Source organism: Gymnoscopelus braueri (assembly GCF_963280865.1).
Source record: "Gymnoscopelus braueri genome assembly, chromosome: 20".
In the NCBI taxonomy this organism is placed as follows: domain Eukaryota; kingdom Metazoa; phylum Chordata; class Actinopteri; order Myctophiformes; family Myctophidae; genus Gymnoscopelus; species Gymnoscopelus braueri.
In genome coordinates this window covers 3,228,859-3,250,029 of record NC_137622.1, presented here as the reverse complement: position 1 = coordinate 3,250,029, position 21,171 = coordinate 3,228,859, and the positions used below count along the sequence as shown (strand labels likewise).

The 21,171-nt window shown below is 40.5% G+C and overlaps 2 protein-coding genes across 2 annotated transcripts; one reads left to right on the top strand and one right to left on the bottom strand.

The window, feature by feature from the left end:
- Positions 1-208: 208 nt before the first annotated feature.
- polr1d (RNA polymerase I and III subunit D) lies at positions 209-11,774 on the bottom strand. The gene is made up of 5 exons (XM_080415722.1): positions 11,683-11,774; positions 10,428-10,525; positions 9,136-9,212; positions 7,418-7,500; positions 209-913 (listed from the first exon to the last, which is right to left on the bottom strand). The coding sequence occupies exons 1-5, from the start codon at positions 11,719-11,721 to the stop codon at positions 863-865; spliced, it is 348 nt and encodes a 115-aa protein (XP_080271848.1). The 5' UTR covers positions 11,722-11,774; the 3' UTR covers positions 209-862.
- A 692-nt stretch (positions 11,775-12,466) lies between these two features.
- On the top strand, positions 12,467-20,777 carry sybl1 (synaptobrevin-like 1). The gene is made up of 8 exons (XM_080415885.1): positions 12,467-12,644; positions 13,373-13,559; positions 14,233-14,290; positions 14,843-14,980; positions 15,615-15,705; positions 17,075-17,142; positions 17,686-17,778; positions 18,786-20,777. The coding sequence occupies exons 2-8, from the start codon at positions 13,414-13,416 to the stop codon at positions 18,852-18,854; spliced, it is 663 nt and encodes a 220-aa protein (XP_080272011.1). The 5' UTR covers positions 12,467-12,644; positions 13,373-13,413; the 3' UTR covers positions 18,855-20,777.
- The last annotated feature ends 394 nt before the right edge of the window (positions 20,778-21,171 follow it).

Genomic DNA, 21,171 nt, shown 5'->3' with positions numbered 1-21,171 from the left:
AATTACGATTTAATTATTATTACTGGAAAAGGCCAACCTGATGAGTTCTGTTAATGTGACAAAGGGGAATCAGAGTCTTTTGTTTTTGCAAAAGAGGAAATGTTATTTTATTTCGGCTAATTGTTCCCGCATTCCAGGAACATTGCCTGACAAAAGTAAAAGAAAGACATTTACAATAAAGGTGGCTTTGTAGGTAATAAGAAAGGAAAACGCTACAAAGACTGTTTTAATGGGGAATCATAAATAGCATTTTGAAGAGTAGAGATGTCTACTAGCACTTTCCCAACCAAGTAAAAAAATGTACAAAAGTAAGTGTGTGTGTGTGTGTGTGTGTGTGTGTGTGTGTGTGTGTGTGTGTGTGTGTGTGTACTTGTGTGGCCAAATGTCCCCACATGTAGTAGAATTTGAGGAACAGACATTGTGAGGACAATTTTCCTGGTCCTCACAAGAGAAATGGTTGCGTTATGGTAAATTGAGTTACCGGTATGATTCCGTTTGGGGTTAGAACTTAGTTGCACAGCCGGTTTTGTGCAACGAAAATAGCAGATCTACAAGCTCACAACACATCGCAGTGCGACACGTTGTGAGCTTGCGGATCTGCCATTTTCGGTGCATGATACTGATAGGATTAGGGATTAGAACCCTAATCCTTAGGGCTCAAAATGGCATCCTAAAACACTGATGTCCTCAAGTATAGTAATACAAATGTATGTGTGTGTGTGTGTGTGTGTGTGTGTGTGTGTGTGTGTGTGTGTGTGTGTGTGTGTGTGTGTGTGTGTGTGTGTGTGTGTGTGTGTGTGTGTGTGTGTGTGTGTGTGTGTGTGTGTGTGTTCTGTGCTCCCATGAGGTCTTGCCGTGCTCTTCACTCCATCGGTTGCAGGTCCTCCTTCTGTTTAAACTCATCTACCCGTGCCTGGAAAACAGTAAGACACAGTAACAGTAAGACACAGTTAACTACACTAGATGAGCCCCTGCTGCAACAGCAGAGTGAAACCAACCCACACACTCTAAGACATAATGCCTGACTTTCTCCCTGAAAATGTTCAACTTCAACAACTCTTTCAGCTTGAGATCCAAACGTTAAATGTGTATGTCCCCATACCCCTTTTGGATAGCATAGAAAGTATAGAACATATAAAAAATACAAAATACCAGTCGAAAGGAAGGCTTGATGCCGAAACGTGTCCGTGTATGATGCGACTGTCCGTGCGCATATGAATTAAAAGTACCAGATGGACTTCGGAGTGCTGGCTATTACTTTCTTACTGTGAATCTTTGTGAGCCGTGCAACTGGCAAACTGCATTATGTACAGACAGAGTGCTGGTTTTTGTTTTCTACTGTGGCCGATTCTACAAATGCCTTCTAAATCAGTAGTTCTCACACTTTGAAGATTTTTCAAAAATGTTCAAAAATAGCGGATGTACAAGCTCACAGCGCGGCATGAAGTGACTCGCTATGAGCTTGTATATCTGCTATTTTTTAATTACCAACGCAAAAAAGAAGAGAGATGCTTTTCCGGTTTTAATGGGCTAATAAGTGTAATAGCCGATCGACAAGCTCAATGGGCTATTTTCACTATTTCTTTTAAATTCATGGATTTTTTTTTAAATGTTAAGATTTTTTTCCTGAAACTTTTTTTTAAAAGATTTTTTAATTAACTCATTCCCTGCCTAGAACGACTAAAACGACTTTTGTCCTTTAAGCCCCCTCTGCCAAGAACGACTAAAACGACTTTTAATTTTTAATTTTTAACCTAAAGACCAAGGAGATATGATTTGTTGAAGATCTAGACTCCCATCCACTTCCTTGTTAACTTAAAACTTAAACATTTTGTATCTTGGCTCCTGAGTACTTTTTTTTTTTTCTATGAAAAATCTCTGGCAGTTTGTCAAACGCAAAAATAAAAAAGTTCTGGCAGTGAATGAGTTAATCATTATCTTTTTTGAAAACGTAAAAAAAGAAAGCAGTAGGGATATATACTCAGAGCCCATAAAACTTTGTCCGCGACCCCAAAATAGGGTCCAGAGCCATTGTTTGGGAACCACTGAATAAGACGGCTGCCTGCTGCTGCAGCAGCAGAGTGAGAGCAGCGCACAGACACTAGGACATGTGTCTGACCTTCTCCTTTCAACTGGGGGACTGTCATGCTGGGCCAAACCAAGGATTTCCTCACTGGAGCTTCACTCATGCGAAGCCAAAATGCTCAAACCCCAAGCTACAAGTTAATTATGAAACCTACAAAAAAAACTCACCACAACAAAATAAATTAAGTTTTCACGACTGCCTCGCATTTCTCTAGAATGATAAATGATGATCAAAACCTGTCTCTGTTCTCCACAACTGACAAATTGTTAATCCCACCAGATCAATCTCTCTGCTTCACATAAAAATATAATGAGTTTGAAATGTTATTCCGAGAAAGGAAACTGTTAAATTTGAATTAGAAATTATCTTTTAAGCTCTCATGTTGACCCATGTGGCCTCTCTCTTCCCCGTTATCAATGTATCACTGTGGGGCGTCTGCACAGTCCGTCATTTCTCGCAGTTTAAATGTGTAAATTTTCTCAATTGAGTTGACACTTTTCTCCAGAGTCTCAACACAATTAACTGCATTCTTTTCAGAGAATATCTTCATGAAAAACAAATGTTGACATCAACAGCTACACAGATGTCAAGTGCTGATTCGATAATTACGTTCAGCTATGCCTCATGGGTCTACTAGAATGTAAAATGTCAGAACGTTGAGGGGAATTTCATGACATTAGGCAAAAACGTCAAGTTGGATTCAAGGACAAACGGACGTAGGTGGTCAAAGGTCAAGGTCACAGTGAAGAACTTGAAGGAGTTGAACCAACGTGTTTTGTGAGGTCATTCACTTCAGAGTACTATACGAGTCAGGACAGACAGGACAGATAAATGGCTTTATTGTAAGAACCAGTAATACGAGGCCAAAGACCAAAGGAGATGAGCCTGAGGCGTTTTCCTTAATTTTATGTGCTTGCAATTCTTTTCATTGCAGTCATGTCCTGTCCTTATTTGCGATGTCCTTCAATGACTGGGTGTTCAAATGTTTATTCTATTCAATAGTTTTTTGTTTTTATATTTTTAAACCTTTAAAGCACTTGGCTATGTGGCTCACACTTTTGGAAATACATTTTCCACAGTTTCTCATTGTTTTTATGTAGTTTTGTTGGCATGTGCTTTTATTGTTGTCATTTTTGTGTTAAAACAATAAAAAATGTTGCTGTTAGTTTTGCCAAGCTAAATGGCTGCATTAACCGTCTCAAAAACACAGCCGTTAGCTGGGAGAGTTTTGTGTGTAGTGTTTGGGGGGAAATGGCATATAGTTGGTAATTTGTGAGAAGTCAATCAAAATGGCCAGTAGTATCTAATAATTTGGGTGTGGCAGTTAGTTCAGAAGGATGATTTATGCTCAATTCAGAAGCAGCTTCAGATCCGTTCCGGGTTATGAATTGTAGAGTCAATGTTGGTGAACTGTTGGGGAGGTGGTTTGGGGAGAATGAGAAGCCTTACCGCACCAACTGAAAGACTAGGATGATTTTTGTGGCTGGGGGGGGGCTGTTTGAGTGTTTCACATAGCAAACAAGACAGCATGGTGCTTTGGGCTGTGTTGGATTAGGTTTTTTTGTTTTCTTCATTGTTCCAGTTGAGCCTCTCAACATAGTGTGTTGACACAATACCCAGGCGCATGTATCACACGCGCCCGCACGCAAAGGAATAGCCTTAACTCATTTACTGCTGCAGTAAATGAATAAATAAAGCCCAGACTGCGAGCGACTTTTCGTTTTCCTTACCTTTTCAACTAGTCACACAATATTTATCTCCAGTATGATCGACACAGAGGTTTTCTCTGTGCTTCCACGAAAAGAAAAAAGAAAATCATTTCGACCGTCCGTTGAATATAGCATGTATCGACAAAAATGCAGACGAAAACAAGGAAGTCAAGATACAGCCTTTCCCCAAATACGCTTACCAGGAAGTGAATGGTGGAGGAGATCTTGTGATCACGTGATCTCCTGGATCTGTGTGTGACTGAGAATGAAATGGTCACTCATGTCTTAGCGAAGAGCGCCATCTAGTGTAAAAAACTAAAAACACAACAGGCGTCAAAAGACGTCTTCGGCAGTCTGGGCCTTTGATTTGGCAGTGAACGAGTTAATTACCTTTTATTTCTCCACTAGGCTACTAACCATAATCTACTTTAATAACTTGGTTCCCACACATTTGTAACAATGAATTTTCAAAACTTTTCCATACCTTTACCAAAGTATTTTACCAAATTTCCAGGCCTATAGCAATCATACGGTGCAATAATGAGGCTCTTACACCTGTGGCCCAAAACTGACTTGAGAGAAGGTGTCACGTGACAAAAAGAACAGATTTACAAGCTAACAACGTATCATGATGCAACATGTTGTTAGCTTGTAGCTCAGGGCTACTCAACTTAAGATGGCTCAGGGGCCACTCAGCAAAATACCAAAAGTCCAAGGGGCCGCAAGCTAAAAATGACGGTCCTATTTTGGATTTTTCGATTTTGTAACACACACTACGCATTGTTATTGTTATAAGAAAATGTACATTTTGACATCATATTCTTTTCACTGTACCTGTTTATTTTGTGTGTATGTCCAGTGGCATCAGTTCAGCAAAAGCTAAGGTATGGCAAGGTTAGGGTTGCCAACTCCCAGAGATTGAAATAAGGGACACCTACCCTGGGCGTGCGGCAAAGCCGCGCGGACGGAAAAAAATGGGGGTCAAACCCAGTGGTGGGTTCTACCGTCAGATGCTGTGTACGCCGTACACCTTGAGATTTTTTTTCGTCGCCACCGTACACCTTCAAAAACTGAGACGCTGATACGCTCTGATACGCTAACTGCCCAAGGCTGGGGGGCAGCAAGAATGTGTGGGCTAACTCTGAGTTGATGGCTTATCATGTGTGAAGCTATTGTCCTTGAGGTGATAAGTAATGGCTGCGACGGAATTCACACATTAACAACGACGCGAATACTAATGAAGTACTCTAATCAGGCAGTGATTAGAGTGCCCATCTGATGCGTCTCCAGAACAGCCTCCGTCTGTTGCACCAGAGGCAGAGACACGACCACTGTCCCGGACAGAATCTCTCTCTCTGCTCTCATCTGCTGACACTACATTCAATAAGGAAAACCAGCCTGTCGATTCCAGCAGCGAAAAGTCAGTACAAAAGAAAAATCAGTACAAAGCATATTTCGCGCGCGTGCAATTTTTTTACATTTAATTTTTCAATTTTTACATATTTTTTTCAATTTTTAATTTTTACATTAATTATAGACGCGCGCATGCCATGCGTGTGGGAGGCAGGGAATAATCATAGTATACCTTCAAAAAAAAACTAGAACACAACACTGGTCAAACCCCCCCAAAAAACTGAAATGCATAGAAAACTATGCATTATACCTGTAACAATTGATGTTTGTTTTTGAAAAAAAATGTAGCAACCCATATATTTGAACGGAAATGTATATTTATCCTGTGCTTAAAAAAAATATATATATATATATATATTTATTTATTTTGACCATGAGGGGCCGCCAAGACGCTGCGTTGGGGCCGCATGCGGCCCGCGGGCCGCGGGTTGAGTAGCGCTGTAGCTCTATTCCTTTTGTCACGTGACGTCCTCTACACATTAGGCCACAAGTATTTCACATAACGTTAGACACGTTTTGGGACATGTTTTTTATGAACAAAATCAAATCAAAATCAAAACAATGTACTGCATACCCAAACATTTTCCAAAGTATTTGATTAATTCCATACCTTTTCCAGGACTGGAAAACAGTTTTTCTTATTTCAAAATATTTCCAGGAATTCCATGACCATGGGAGCCCAGTAACTAACATTAGTGTCTTGCTGTCTTTAAAACAGAAAATCTTTCCATGACAGCAGTACCATATTAAAGTTTTATTTAATTTAAAAGATAAACAAACCTAACCAATGGTAACGAGTGTGTGACACCATACGAGTATAATATTGCAACATGTTCATAAATATTTTGTGAGACTCTTATTTCAGAACACTCTGGTCCGGTGTTAAAGCGGCACTATGTAAAGAGTATGTTAATACAATATAACTTATACAGTTGGGGTGGTTGTATTTTGTCTCCCTGCTCTTCTATTGAGACATTTAGGTCATGTCTCACATAGACACAGGATCTGACACAAATTTTGGCCTGACAGTCAAGATTCAATTTATCCCCTGAGCAAGCAGCCCGGCTCTATTAGCTCAATGGTAGTAATGTCAGAACTTGCGCAGGACACCAGGTTCAAATCCGGGGTAGAGGTGCAGCTTTATAGAGCGCATACATTATTTACACATGGTAATTTCGTCTTTTGAAATGCATTCAAATGAACGCTTCTCCCATGTATAAACATGAAAGTATTTTCTTCATTTAGGAATGTGACAAAAGTGAACTTTCTCCATGAATTCAATTATAAATACTGTATCTTGAGAATGTTTGGATGGGTGGTTTGGGTGGGGTTAAACCGTGCTTTGGATATCTGTACACATTCTGTACATCTGTTGTCCTTTAATGAGAAGCACATTGAGTTTACTGTGTGTGAACTGTGCAATATAAATAAAATTTGACTTGACTTATACATACATATGCCCACGATACAAAAAATGCCTGTCAGAAGTTATGAGACAAGTCTGAACTCTGACTTTAAGCGTTTTTCTCCTCAACTCCTTTCAAATACATATTTATTATCCGTGTCTAAGTGCTTGTCTATGATTGGCCGTGCCTGCGTACATCCTGAGGGGATATGTGGGTCAATTTGTACACATGATATAGTTGCTGTCGGGCAGAAACCTTGTATCTCCATATTTAAACTTTTCATGTCCCCCCCCCCCCCCGTAACTTAATGCCGTACTAAATTGTACAAGAGTGTTGCAAAAAGTAGCAAAAATAGCCGGTATACAACGTGATGGGATGCGACGTGCGAGTATACCTGAATATTAACCACTTAAACCCTATATGGTTGAGACCTTCAGGGCTCTATACTAGGTTATTTTCCGTTTTATGTTATTGTGAGCTTGTCAATCTATTTTCTGCGAAACTAATACGGATGCTGGGGTTCCGTTTAAGTGGTTAACTCTCTCCCAGTGGAGTTTCGCCATGCTCCAACACTAAGGCTGCCTTGAAAAGACACCTATTGTCTCAGGCTTATGGCAAATAGTTGTTTGTTGTTTTGTTTGTTGGTTGGTTGTTCATTGTTTATGTAAAGCGTCCTTGGGTTCATGAAAGACGCTATATAAATTCAAGCTATTATCATTAACAGTGTACTTAAACACTAATAATGTATTGCTAAATAATAACGCTGATAATGTATACCAATAATAAAGAGTGATTAAGTGTACCTGAAAGGTGTTCAGAACGTGTTGGCAGACATCTGTGAGGTCGTTCAGACCTTTCCTCAGTGGTTCTGTAGCAGGAACTCCTCCTAAAACAAACAATTAACAACCAGAATTAACAGCCACAAAACCTTACAATTCCAGCCAAAGTACAGTATATTACACTGTAGGATACTATAGTAGACAGGTATACTATAACGTACATAAACTGCAGTATGCCACAGGACAGCTAGGGGTGCAACAGTACATGTATATAGTAACATGTAAGCGCTTTTCAATTAAACAAAAAAGTAATGGATAGAATATTCACTAAGAAAATTATCGATATTTGCAGCCGTGGCTACAGTACAGTACACCATCAACAGCTACTTGGCTGGACGACGGTAAAAGCCTAGTTCAGTACTGACTGCCTTCCAGTGGTGGAAAAAGTACTCATGTTTTACTTAAGTAAAAGCATCAATACCGCAATATAGAAATACTCTGTTACGTGTAAGTGCAAATCTGTAATTCAAATTGTACTTGAGTAAAAGTACAAACGTATTGGCATCAAAATGTACTTAAAGTACCAAAAGTAAAAGTACTCAATATGCAGAATGTCCCATTTAAAGTTTTCAAAGGTACAAAAATATTTTGAAAATAGCAGACCTACAAGCGACGCATTGTGAGCTTGTAGGTCAGCTATTTTGAAATGGCCGTAATGCATATAGGACTGAAGTGGTTAATGTATGTTTTGTAATAATAATCAAAATCTACAAAGTAACTAGTCCCTAAAGTTTTCAAATAATTGAAGTGGAGTAAAAGTACAATATTTGCCTCTGAGATGTAGTGGAGGAGAATTAAAAGTACTGAAATACTCCAGTAGTAAAGTTACCACACACACACACACACACACACACACACACACACACACACACACACACACACACACACACACACACACACACACACACACACACACACACACACACACACACACACACACACACACACACACACACACACACACACACACACACACACACACACACACACACACACGAAGAGTGCGTTTGTTTGTGACCCACATGAGCAGGATCAGGTGAAAATGCGAGTCCTGAAGCGCTCATGAAAAAAAACATCTCTTGTTTCCATAAAACTCAAGTTGTTTTCCTCCTTCGTCAACAATCCTTTTTATCCGCTGAAGCCTGTTTAACGACTTAGGGATGTGCAAACTGACAGCTGGAACAAAGAAACTCCGTATTACCGTCTATGAACCTCCATGAGCTGTGTGTGTGTGTGTTTGGATTACTATAGGGCCAAATGTCCCCACAAGTATAGAACAATTTGAGAAATAGACATTGTGTGCAAAACTGCATGGTAGAAATGGTTACAAAAAACAGTAATAATAATAATATCTCAAATTGATAAAGTGCTTTTCCAAATACCCAATGGCATTCATAAAATTGGCGGCCTAAAATGTTTATGTCCTCATAAATATAGTAATACAAGTGTGTGTGTGTGTGTGTGTGTGTGTGTGTGTGTGTGTGTATGTATGTATGGTGTGTGTTTTACTGAAAGTCGGTCAGTAATGTCTCTTTGGGGCATGTGGACAAAGTGAAAGCACCGGGTTCTAATCAACATGTTTACTCTCTACAACACACACATAGTAATGTTTACTCTCTGAGGGTCTGGTTGGAACGAGGGGATTAACTGGAACTGGCGGGCGGCGGTCGGGGGACGCTTACCTCGCGTCTGGATGCGAAAGTTGATCTTGCTCTCCGAGGGATGGGTGATGCTGTACCCACAAAACTCCACGTCTACACTGAAAGCCCACACCAACACAGACAGACAGACTTTTATCAGTGTTGCATTTATTTACTTGTTTATTTATTTTGTTTTGGGGGGGCTTATTTGAGGGGGGTTTCTTTGGCGATGTTCCAATAATGTTTTACTTCCTGATACCTTGCGCATCGCAACAAATACCAATTCATTTAATAAATTGTTTTAAGTGCAGCCACAATTTATTGAGACAATAATTAAACAGTACAGTAACATTATAAAACAGTAGTACAACATCAACTTAAATGTGACCACCATCACATGATCAATTACGTGGTATCGGATCAGTGCCTAGACTTGTGTAATAACGATACCAGCATTTTGGCGAATATCGGAGGCAGTTTCATTTTGATCTGAACTGACGTTATGATTAACATTTACTAACATTTGGAACAAAGATGTATTGTGGAAACTCACTGAAGGAAGCCGCCAACAGAGATGATTTATGCTTTATATGTAATGTACCTGAACAATAAAATTGATCTTGACTTTGATTCTGAACACTATTGTCAGACTTTTTCTAAGTTAAATTCCCACAATTTTGCATCAGTCAAAAGAGACAAATTAAAGCGAAACTCAGCTGAAAAAGGGAGTAGCGATCAAATAATCTTACTCTATACCACTGTTCTCAAGCATTTATGTAAAGGACCCCCAAATTGTATTTGGCCGCAGACCCCCACATTAAAAAAGATGTTTTGCCAGGGATTCCTATAAGAGAAGAATTGTGTAAAAAATTCAAATATTATTTCAAAATGTTTCAAAAATAGGCGAAGTATAAAATAGGGTCAAAGTGGTTAACCTGGATCCGCAATTTGTTGGGGACCCCCTGGAACCCCCCCCCCAACTTTGAGAACCTCTCAACTTGTGGGTCCCCACATGTTTTTGGGTGGTTCCCATATGACAGTAAAGTGTCAATTTAAGGACTTTTAAGACCTTTTTAATACCTGTAATGCCTCAACTCCTACAATTCCAAATGCTTGTCAGGGTGGGGGGTCCCCAGTTCAAATATGATTCTTTTGGGGGGGGGGGGGGGGTCACAGCCTGAAAAGGTTGAGAACCACTGCTCTCTATACTACGAATGTTGTTCCTGTGGGGTGGGGGGGTGGGTTTTGAGGTTGTTCCAAGTTGAAAGAGAAAATCGGGGTCAAACTCATGACCACGCCAGTGGGTCAGGGCTGACGATCAGACAGTTACTTACTTCTTCATTACCAAGTATCTGAGGGAGTTCCCCAGCGTGTGGTCTTCATCATGCAGCACGAAGGTCACACAGCCCTCGTCAGCGCCATCTGCCTGCACCTGAACGCAACAACAACAACAACATCACAACATTTATCTCATGCACCTAGACAACAACAACATGGCAGAACAGCAGACATTTCAGCTGTGACATTACATTTTTACACTCCATGAACCACCGTTTTCATGGGAGCAAAATGTTGATCTTTTACATTCCTAAATTCCACTGTGTGCATGTGTGTAAGTGTGCATGTGTGTGTGTGTGTGTGACGGTATGTGTGTTTTTATGTGTGTAATGTGCAGTATGCCAATACGTGAACCATCAGTACTATACTTTTGCATGACACAATTGTGCAACGAAGTACAAAATAACACGTAAATTGTTGATCGATTATTTGTTAATATATAGATTTTTCTTTAATTAACCGTACTTCTGGATTAATCTGGATTATAACACTTCTTTATCAAACAATACAGAATATTACGGAACACAAAGTACGGAAGGGTAACATCCATGGTTTTAGGGTAAACACTGTATGTATGTATGTATGTATGTATGTATGTATGTGCGTGCGTGCGTGCGTGCGTGTGAGTATGTATGTATGTATGCATGCATGCATGTATGTATAGAGAAGTAAGGGCATTAAACACAGAATTCCATTTGTGGCAAGTGTCCAAGAAAGATACACAAATCAATCAATCAATCAATTAAACGTAATCTCTGTCAGACTTGGTCCATCACTACTATCAATTTATTACAGATAGGCTATAGCCCCCCCTACAAAAAAGTGCCCTGGTTATGAATAATCAGAATTATTAATATCATTATAAATGATATATACTATGTTAACTCCCATTTCAAGAAAACAGTCCTGAGTTATTTACAAATCAAATGCTGCCCTCCAGTGGACACACTCTGTGTTACAGGATTCTGTGGCAGATACACAGAATCCTGTATACAGATTTACATTAATGTTCATCTCTATATCATTTCAGTAATTGAATTTAATTGCATTCAGGTTTATTTTTTGTCTCTTTTAACAGTGAGATGGCTTTCTGATCTAAAGTTACTGCTTGTAGTTGTATCCTCATTCCTCCTCTCCTTACCAGGCACAGACTGCAACTCAGTCACAGTATAACTAACGGTGCATTTACATTACATTATATTACATTACATTATTATGTATACATAAGATACTCGTATGTTAGCTACTTACCATTTCCAGGACTGGTTTCTTCTCGCCATCTCCTGCCATGCTTTCAACTTTCAACAACAAGTAACACACTACTGTAGTCGCTTACACATGACGTACGGACAAAAACATGTGACGTTTAAACTCTTGACAGGAAGTTTTCACGCGGTTGTAGTTCACATGGCTCATCTCCACCGTGAGGCCAGAGGCCGAGGTGTGTCGTTAAAGAACTACATTTCCCGGAGAGGGGGAGAGGCTGCGTCAGGAGGAGGCTGCCGAGTGATTAGCGAAGCAAACAGGGTTGCCATGTCCACCTTTGGACTTCTGTGAAGTTGCTTGTAAATATTGCGAGTTGCGTTTTTTTGGGGGGGCTTGTTTCTAAAGTGTAGTTGCTTATTTGGGCTATTTATTATTTAAACCAGTGATTCTCACATATTTTCATGTTATGGTTTGGACCCTCAAATTCATATCTGAAAATGTTTTGTGCCAGAGCCCCTTACCAGATTTTGTTGTTAGAATGTTTAAAAAATATTCCAAATATTCCACTTCTTATTTCAAGATAAATAAAAAAAACGCGTCTCATAACGACACGTTGTGAGCTTGTAGACAGTAGATCAGCTATGTTCAATCATAAAGTGCCAAGTTGCTTCTTTTCTTTTGTTTTCATAGACCTGGTTGCTTGTTTCTTTCACAAAATCCGGCAACACTGACAAAAACATGTGACGTCTAAACTCTTGACAGGAAGTTCTACACGATTGTAGTTCCCATGGCTCATCAAAGGCTGGCGTGTGTCTTTAAAGAAATACATTTCCCAGAGAGGGAGAGGCTGCGTCAGGAGGCGGCTGCCTGCCGAGTGATTACTAGCAAAGCAAAGCAGAAGACAGTCACTCTAGAAGGATTAGCACTGCAGCTAGCCTGCTGCTAGCAGCCTAGGAACCTCTTTAAATGTTGACGGAACATTAAACCACACACTTTGAACGTCGAAGGTATCTCATTTGCGTCTCCCTGTGACTGTAGCTATAGCTAGCCATGTATTCTGTTGTTGTTCAGATATAGGCTCATTATTTACTACTTAGCTGGCACCGTTAGCATCGTTGTTGTTGTTGATATCCTGGTTTGTTTTTCACCAGCAGCTTTAACTGTTAGATTTAGTTGTTGATGATGTTTCCTAACATGATCCAAACGATATGTCAATCCAATGTGTGTGTGTGTGTGTGTGTGTGTGTCTCTCTCTCTCTCTCTCTCTCTCTCTCTCTCTCTCTCTCTCTCTCTCTCTGCTTCCTCTTTCTATTTGTCTTTCATCTCCATCCATCCATCCACACCTCTTTGCTTCTCCTCTTTTTCCCTCTTCCTCTCTCCCTTTCTCTCACTCTCTTTCTCTCTGTCCTTTCCTCTGTCTGTCTTTCTTTCTCTCTCTCTCTCTCTCACTCTTGCTCTCTCACTCTCATTCTCTCTTTCTCTCTCAGTCTTCCTCTCCCTTTCTCTTTCTCTTTCCACTTCCTCTTTCTATTTTTCCATCACTCTTTCACTCTCGTATCCCTTGGCCTCTCTCTCATCCTTCTCATCCCTGGCCTCTCTCTCTCATCCTTCTCATCCCTGGCATCTCTCTCTATTACACTCAATCTGTGTGTGTCTCGTTCTGCTGCTCTCCTGTTAACACCTCCATTATTTCCCTCCATTCTTCTCTCCGTTCCTGTGATCATAATCATGTCAGTGAGTTCACGTTAGCGTTACCTGAAATCCGGGGCTGTTGCCATGGCAATCCTGTTTGCTGTGGTGGCGCGTGGAACCACCATCCTGGCCAAGCACGCCTGGTGTGGTGGCAACTTCCTGGAGGTGACCGAACAAATCCTGGCCAAGATCCCATCCGAGAACAACAAACTGACCTACAGCCATGGCAGGTAGGACGCGCACACACACACACACACACACACACACACACACACACACACACACACACACACACACACACACACACACACACACACACACACACACACACACACACACACACACACACACACAGAGGAGCATGACTCCTCAGTTTGAATGGACATTATGACACTAGACTAGTGCATAATGACACAAACATACCGTAACACTCAAGTCATTCAAGTCAAAACAATTCTATTCAGTCACATAACTGACACCATTATTACACAGGATCACACTGGGTTGTTCCGGCAGCTTGTTCAAGATTGTAGCCAGACACAGACTGACAGAATAAGAACGTTTAAGAATTGGACAGAATAGGCAGAATAGACAGAATGGGAACGTTCATTCCATTACTTCAACCTGTGGGTCGGGGCAGCTGGTGGGCCGCGAAGATATTGCAAGTCTGCCCCCAAATAATTGTCATAGATTTTAATCCAAGCCGGAACCCAATCCGGATTGATCATTAAAATAAATGTGCTCTGAGAATGCACATGGCCCACCCACGTGCATTCTCAAGATGTTCAAGTTCCCCCCCCCCCCCCTAGTCCACCACTGTTACCACTGTATTTCTCTTTAACATAATTATCTGCTTCTGGTTCCCTGCACTTGACTGAAATGGTTTCCTCTGCATTATTTCAGCTATCTGTTCCATTACATCTGTCATGACAGAATCATATACCTGGGCATCACTGATGATGTGAGTACTTTATGGCGGTTGTGTGGTTTGACTGATTCGTTGATTGATATGATAAGAGACCTATTGAGTTTATGTATTCATGAATTAAACCACTTTAGTTTGAACCTGGTGTCCTATTTTGGGCACGTCATTTATAGGCAAAAAGTGACAAAAACAGCAAGATGACCTTCAAGCTCAGATTGTAGATTGCTGTTTTCACTTAAAGATACTGTATGTGATATTTTTTTATTAAATCAACAAAAGTTACTATAGAATGTTTGTTCAGTAACAGGGGTCTCCCTGTCTCCCCAGCTCTTTCGTAAACAGAAAATACAATTTTCTTTTCTTTTGTCTGATCATTTCCAATTTCACTTGTGTATCCTGTATGAGTTCTCTCTCCTGATTGGATGAAATTGGTGTCCTGACCCCGATCCCTGAAAATGTATTTTCTGTTCATTCAAATGCTGTAGAGTTGGGTAGACCCCTGTTACTGAACAAACACTCTATAACATTGGCTATTATGGAAATATAGAGCTATTTCAACACGGTTTCTGTTCTCTTGTTGTGCGGCAGGACTTTGAGAGGTCGCGTGCGTTCAGCTTCCTCAGCGAGGTGAAGAAGCGCTTCCAGACGACGTATGGCTCGCGGGCGCAGACCGCTCTGCCGTACGCCATGAACAGCGAGTTCTCCTCCACGCTCGCCGCTCAGATGGTGAGTCTGCCAACAATGCAAAGGGATTAGAATGAGCGGGAGCATGTGAGGTCTGCATGTGACTCCTCTCGGCCTCACAGGGGAGACTTGAAATGCAAGTCATGCATTTTACAGATGCCAGTTGTAAGCTGGATATATATATATATATATTTTTTAATGTTCTGTTTTCTCTTTAACGGGTGTGTGCAGATTTCTGCTTTTGTTTTCCTGTGGCCTGTAGAACAATGAATCTCCAACCTTTTAATTTCAAGGACCCCCCCCCAGTTTAGTATGCATTAGTCCACGGACCTCCCTAAACTCTGAGAGTGTACAATTGAAACCAAATGGAGCCGTAAGGGTCCATTTGGTTCCAATTGTACACTTTCTGAGTTACAGACCCGCAATGGTCCATTCGCTTCCTAACTATCAATCATTTAGCTGGGGACCCCCTGGAGCCCTCTCACAGACTCCACTTTGAGAACCACTTTGAGAACCACTTCTGTAGAACACTTCGAAACCACCGCAATATTAAGTCCCTAGATCTGTATACTTATCACTTTCTTAATAACTGTTATTATGGTCATGTGTCGATCCAACCAACTAACTACCCTCCCCTTGGTTTAAACTCTGTCTCCCACCGTTGTGTCCCCCCTAGAAACACCACTCAGACCCCCGGGGGTCCGACCGTCTGACAGAGACCCAGATGCAGGTTGACGACCTGAAAGGCATCATGGTACGGAACATAGGTGAGTCACTGTCACTGTTTCCTTTTAAATGTGCCACTCTGTAAATGGGGCTGAATAATTAATTAATTAATTATGTAATGAGCGATATGAGAAATATAATGGACATGGTCAAAGTTCTAATGTCAGTGGGCCTCATTCACCGACAGTGAATTAACGACATTGTCCCTGTTCTTGGCTTCACTGTGTGATTTGGAAACGTTTTTTTCTTTAGCACATTATGCCTGTTATCACACAGCGACAAGTGTCGGGTATCAGTTTGAAGCTTCATGTCGCTGGCGTCTGTACGACAAGACACAGACAGATCCACACAGCAGTCATTTTCATGTCCATGACTGGGAATTGGACTCCTATTGTAATTCAAACACCCTGACCAACCTGGTGCTGCATGCTGTGAGGTCATGTCCACACAGGTTCACTTTGTCACTCTGTTCCTCCATATGTCCAGTCCATCATGTTCTGAGCCTTAACAGGACCCTCCTACCAGCACCAAGACCACCCTGGTGTCCTCCTTATATGGAGAGGTTGGGGTGTGGTGTATATACAGTATATCTCTATCTATGTCTGTATGTCTGTCCCGAGAATAACTCGGGCACTGTCGAACCGTTTAACTTCAAACTTGGTGTTTATGTGTGTGTCGCAGATGGCAATTCAGTCTTACAAATGGTTTCAGAGAAACAAAAATATCTGAACTGTTGAGGAATGCATCAAATATCTGTGTGTCTGGGGGGGGGGGGGGGGGGGGGGTTGCATCGACTTTCCTGATTGGCCAACCTGACCCGTCGGCTTCACGCATTGGTGGAGCTTTGCGTCACGTTTGTGCCTCTGCGCCAATATAAGTGAAGAACGTCATACAAGAACGTCATACAATCAGCTTTCAGGTTACTGGTATGAAGAGTGAAAACTATGTACAAGAGAAGAAAAAATCAAGGAGGGGGGGTATATTGCATGCACAAGCCTGTTGATTTAGGATGATCTAAATAATTTCACATTGAACAGCTAAAGAAAAACAGTCATGTAATTTCTCTATCGCTCCATTGCTTTGACTGTCCCTAAATAATAATACATATACTGTATGTGTATTGAATTGTGTAATTAAGGTAATTCAAGGAAAGGGGACTGGTTCCCTAAAGACCAGGACCCGCCGCAGTTGTGTCCGATTAGAACTAAATTGAGATATCTAACCTGTGTGGTTCGGAAGGTGGTTCAAGGCAACTAGTAGATCAAGCCAAAGGAGTAACCATAAAAACAGGACTCACACAAACGTAGTGGGTAACTATGCGACCTATCAAAAACTATATGAGATGAAAGCCGCCTTAAAAGTAACTAAAGGATATATTGAGAGATATTGTGTATTTTGTTTTGTCTGTAGACTTGGTGGCTCAGAGAGGAGAGAAGCTGGAGCTGCTCATTGACAAGACAGAAAACCTGGTTGATTCGGTGAGTTTGTTGATTGGATCATATTTCTTCTAACATGAAGGAACATGAAGACAGTTTATGACCCTGACATGTGTTTTATATTGTTGCTGTCGGGCAGAAACCTTGTATCTCTATATCTCCCTACTTTGTCATAGAAGTGCCGCACAAAAGTCACACAACGTTGTGAGCTTGTAGATCAGCTATTTTCACTGTTTTTATATGTTTTAAAATAATTTAAAAAAGGAATGGTTTTGGACATACAAGGTTTTCCACCCGAAAGCAACGATATGTAGTCTTACTCTTATGTAAATGGCTCATTTGTTTAGTATGATGATTTATGATTTAATATAATTTAGCAAACTTTAGCATTGATGAGAATTGCGTCATAAAAACTTGTGTGAGATCGTAATAAGTAAACATGAAGGCAGTCATTTTAAGTCAGTCAGTCAGTCATTTTAACGATCACTAGGTGAGGTTTTGGATTGCGTTACTGATTGATGTAACATTTAGATGTTTTAAGGACATGATGTACCCACTTACCTGAACTCTTATTTCTTCCTCCAGTCGGTGACGTTTAAGACGACCAGTAGGAATCTGGCCCGTGCCATGTGCATGAAGAACCTTAAACTAACGCTGGTCATAGTACTGGTGTGTCTGGTGAGTATCAACAACACACAATAACGGGCTGATGTATGGGCCATTATTTGACGTTTTGGATGACATCAATGTCTGAAATTATGCAGCCGATGTGTCCCGATTTTTAGCCATGGGGAAAAATGCATTCTACCATGCAGCCACCAAAACGTGGAATGCCTTACCAAAAGCCATTTAAGATATCGACTCCCCACCCAAACTCAAAACTAACCTAAAAAAATGGCTTATCTTAAAATACAATTGAGCTTAGTATAACACCTTTGAACACCTCAGTAGTAGCATCCTCTTCCTCACGCCCTACCGCTCCTTTTTCTGTAAATATATGTATTTACAGTATGTATAAAATATGTTTTCTGTTACCGATGAATTGAGTACAATGGACGATAATGGAATCAAGCCCCAGGGGCTTTTTATGTTATCCTTTTAGCATAACTTTTGACTGTATTGTTAGCAATCTTATTAATAAAGTATTCAATGGATCAATGAATCGAACCACTTTCAACCTGGCATTCCTATTTTGGGCATGTCGTTAAAGTTTCTTTCAAATAAATACATAGATATTTAGTAGTTGCTGTAAGCGAGAGTTTCTGGTTATAAATGGAAGTAGCTATGTCACCGTGGAAATCATCAGTCTGTGTCCCAAAGGAACAACTGGCATTTGTAAGCTAAAACTGGTTAAAGTTAAAATGGGTAGCTGAAGTTATTGCTGAGCTTAAAAGTAAATTCTAGCATAACCAAAGTCTTGTTTTTTTGGAAACCACAAGCGGATGCAAGGCTACTTCCTCTGAGAAGTGGAACCCTAGTGGTTCAAGTACAGCAGAATGCCTGCTTTCTTTTTTTAGTGTGCAGACTGGGGTTCCACTAGAGTACAAAGAATATTCTCAGATGGGGGTCTGCAGCCAAATAAATATAAAATAAATGTGGGGGTCTTTGACATGAAGATGTTTGAGAACCACTGGATTATAGCATAATGTTTTAAACACATGATGTTCCTCTCTGTGCTCCTCAAGGTGGTCCTCTACATCATCGTCTCTGCTTCCTGCGGAGGTCTCAGCTGGCCGAGCTGCGTCAAAAAATGAGATGATTAGATGATAGAGAGAGAGAGAGAGAGAAAAGAGGGAGATAGAGGGAGAAACTCTTGTCCACCAGGTTCTCTCCATCACCTTCGAACACAAAGGGAAACACCACTCTCCTTGCTGGAACATTCATAAAGTCCTCCTTCCTGGCTTCCTCCTCAGTGGCGTGAACTTTGACCTGTCTTCTGGACACAGAGAGCCCCCCCCCCCCCACCACACCCCCTCACCGTTCCCATAGAGATGGACAGCATCCATCTGCTCTTAAGCATCTCTGGACCATTCATGTCTCATAATAGGGCTGGGTGATATGACTTCAAATCAATATCACGGTTATTTCATTATTAAAGAAATAGTAAAAAATAACAGATCTACAAGCTCACAACGCGTTGTTAGCTTGTAGATTGCCTATTTTTGTACGCCACCATTGTACAATGAAGTATAATACAGGGTTAAAAAAATCATATGAGCAAGATTTAGTCGGTTATTGATTGAGAATGTCGGTTTCGATATATTTCCGGTTAATTACCCAGCCCTATCTCATAGAGTAGTAAACACGCTTGTCTTGTTGTCTCATGAAGACCACACAGCTGCAGTATGTAGGTGATTCATACCACAATGAACCACTCAGATGTTACTGATTTTTGACGCTGTTAAACCCCATTCATATTTAGTCGCACGACGGCATCACACCCCGAAAATAGCCGATATACAAGTTCACAGCGCATCGTGTTGTGATCATGTAGATCGGCTATTTTCTGTGTGCGACGGAGCATAATTAGACTTAAATGTCTTGCTTTTTCTCTTTAACAAAGGCAGTATTTGGACATGCAAGCTGTACATTGCATAGTGTAGTTTCAGATCCAACAATAAAGCCCAATTCATAATTAAAAGAGCTGATCTACAACCTAATGTGACGTGTTGTCAGCTTCTAGATCGATCAGTCTTTGTCTGCAAAGTATAAGTAAAATTAACGTATATAAATTATAAATTAACGTATGAATTAAGCTTAATTACTCTGCACGGTGCAATTATCCTGGTCAAATCACAGAGGATAATACAATAATGTGACTCAACTAACGCAGTATGTACCCCACAAAGGTTGGTTTTTACACTCAGAGTTAAAAGGTTTTGCTGTGCATGTGTCTTCATCTAACAAACCAACTCAAGAGCCAAACTCCCAATGCTCAAATTTCTGCCTCCTCACCTCCTCTCACCTCCAGCATGGCGGCGTTACGGTGAAATTGTTGACCTGCCGAAATATGTGACCAACTTGTTGGACTTCACATGACGTCATTGTCTGAACGAAAATCACTGCTGTATGTTTAACAGAGTTAAACTTACTGGTATTTAGGCCATGTATTGCAAGACCTCAATGTGTGTTATGTGAGGCCCAAAAGATCACCAATTTCACCGTAACATCACCATGCAGGAAGACACAGGCTGGAGCGGGCAGAAATGTGAACGGTGACTTTTGCTGATGACAACAAACCCTCCTTTTCTCTTTTTTTTGTTGTTGCTCAAAGACACTGATGTCTGATGTCTTTAATGTTTCATTCTCACCAAGCACAGTTACACATATCATTTGCCATACAAATGTAAAGAAAAGAAATTATATTATGATGTAAAATCAGTACATTAGATTTGTATTAATCTAAGAGCTAGTGACTGACAGTTCTGTCAAGTCGAGCCTGATTTTGAGTGAATCTGGCTCCCTAGATGTGAGAGGAGAGGTGTCTCCCCTCATAGGGTGCTGCTCAACATGCCTATTATGTCATTTTTCTTTTTTTTAACAGAATGCACTTTTGACATTGTACATAATGTTTGCTTTCCTGCCACCATATGGTTTATAATCATGTGAGTATTTAATTATTATAAATCCAGATTTGAAATAATAAAAACATCATTAAATCATTAAAAAAAAAAAAACTTGAGAGAAAATGCCTGATCAAACTGATGCTATTGTTAGTTGGTGCTTGCAGTAATTATTTATTTAATGGGGTCAAATGAGATGGGCTTAGCTTTGAGATTTTAGTCACGGCACCAGACCAATCGGTGATCTACCTGAAAATGAAACATTTGTGTTTATTAAAGAGCTGGAGAGACGGGGAGACCCCTCCCTGAACAAACGGTAGCAATGATACTATCAGAATATAGAATTAACTTTTGAACAAAATACCTATTGTTTCAAACTATCTTACAGCATCTTTAACAAGCCCTACAGTAGCCTATATACTTATGACAAATAGCGAAGTGCATCATACCACAAAGTTTGTACATCCGCTAATACCGCTATTATTATTATTTTATTTTTTTGGAGAAA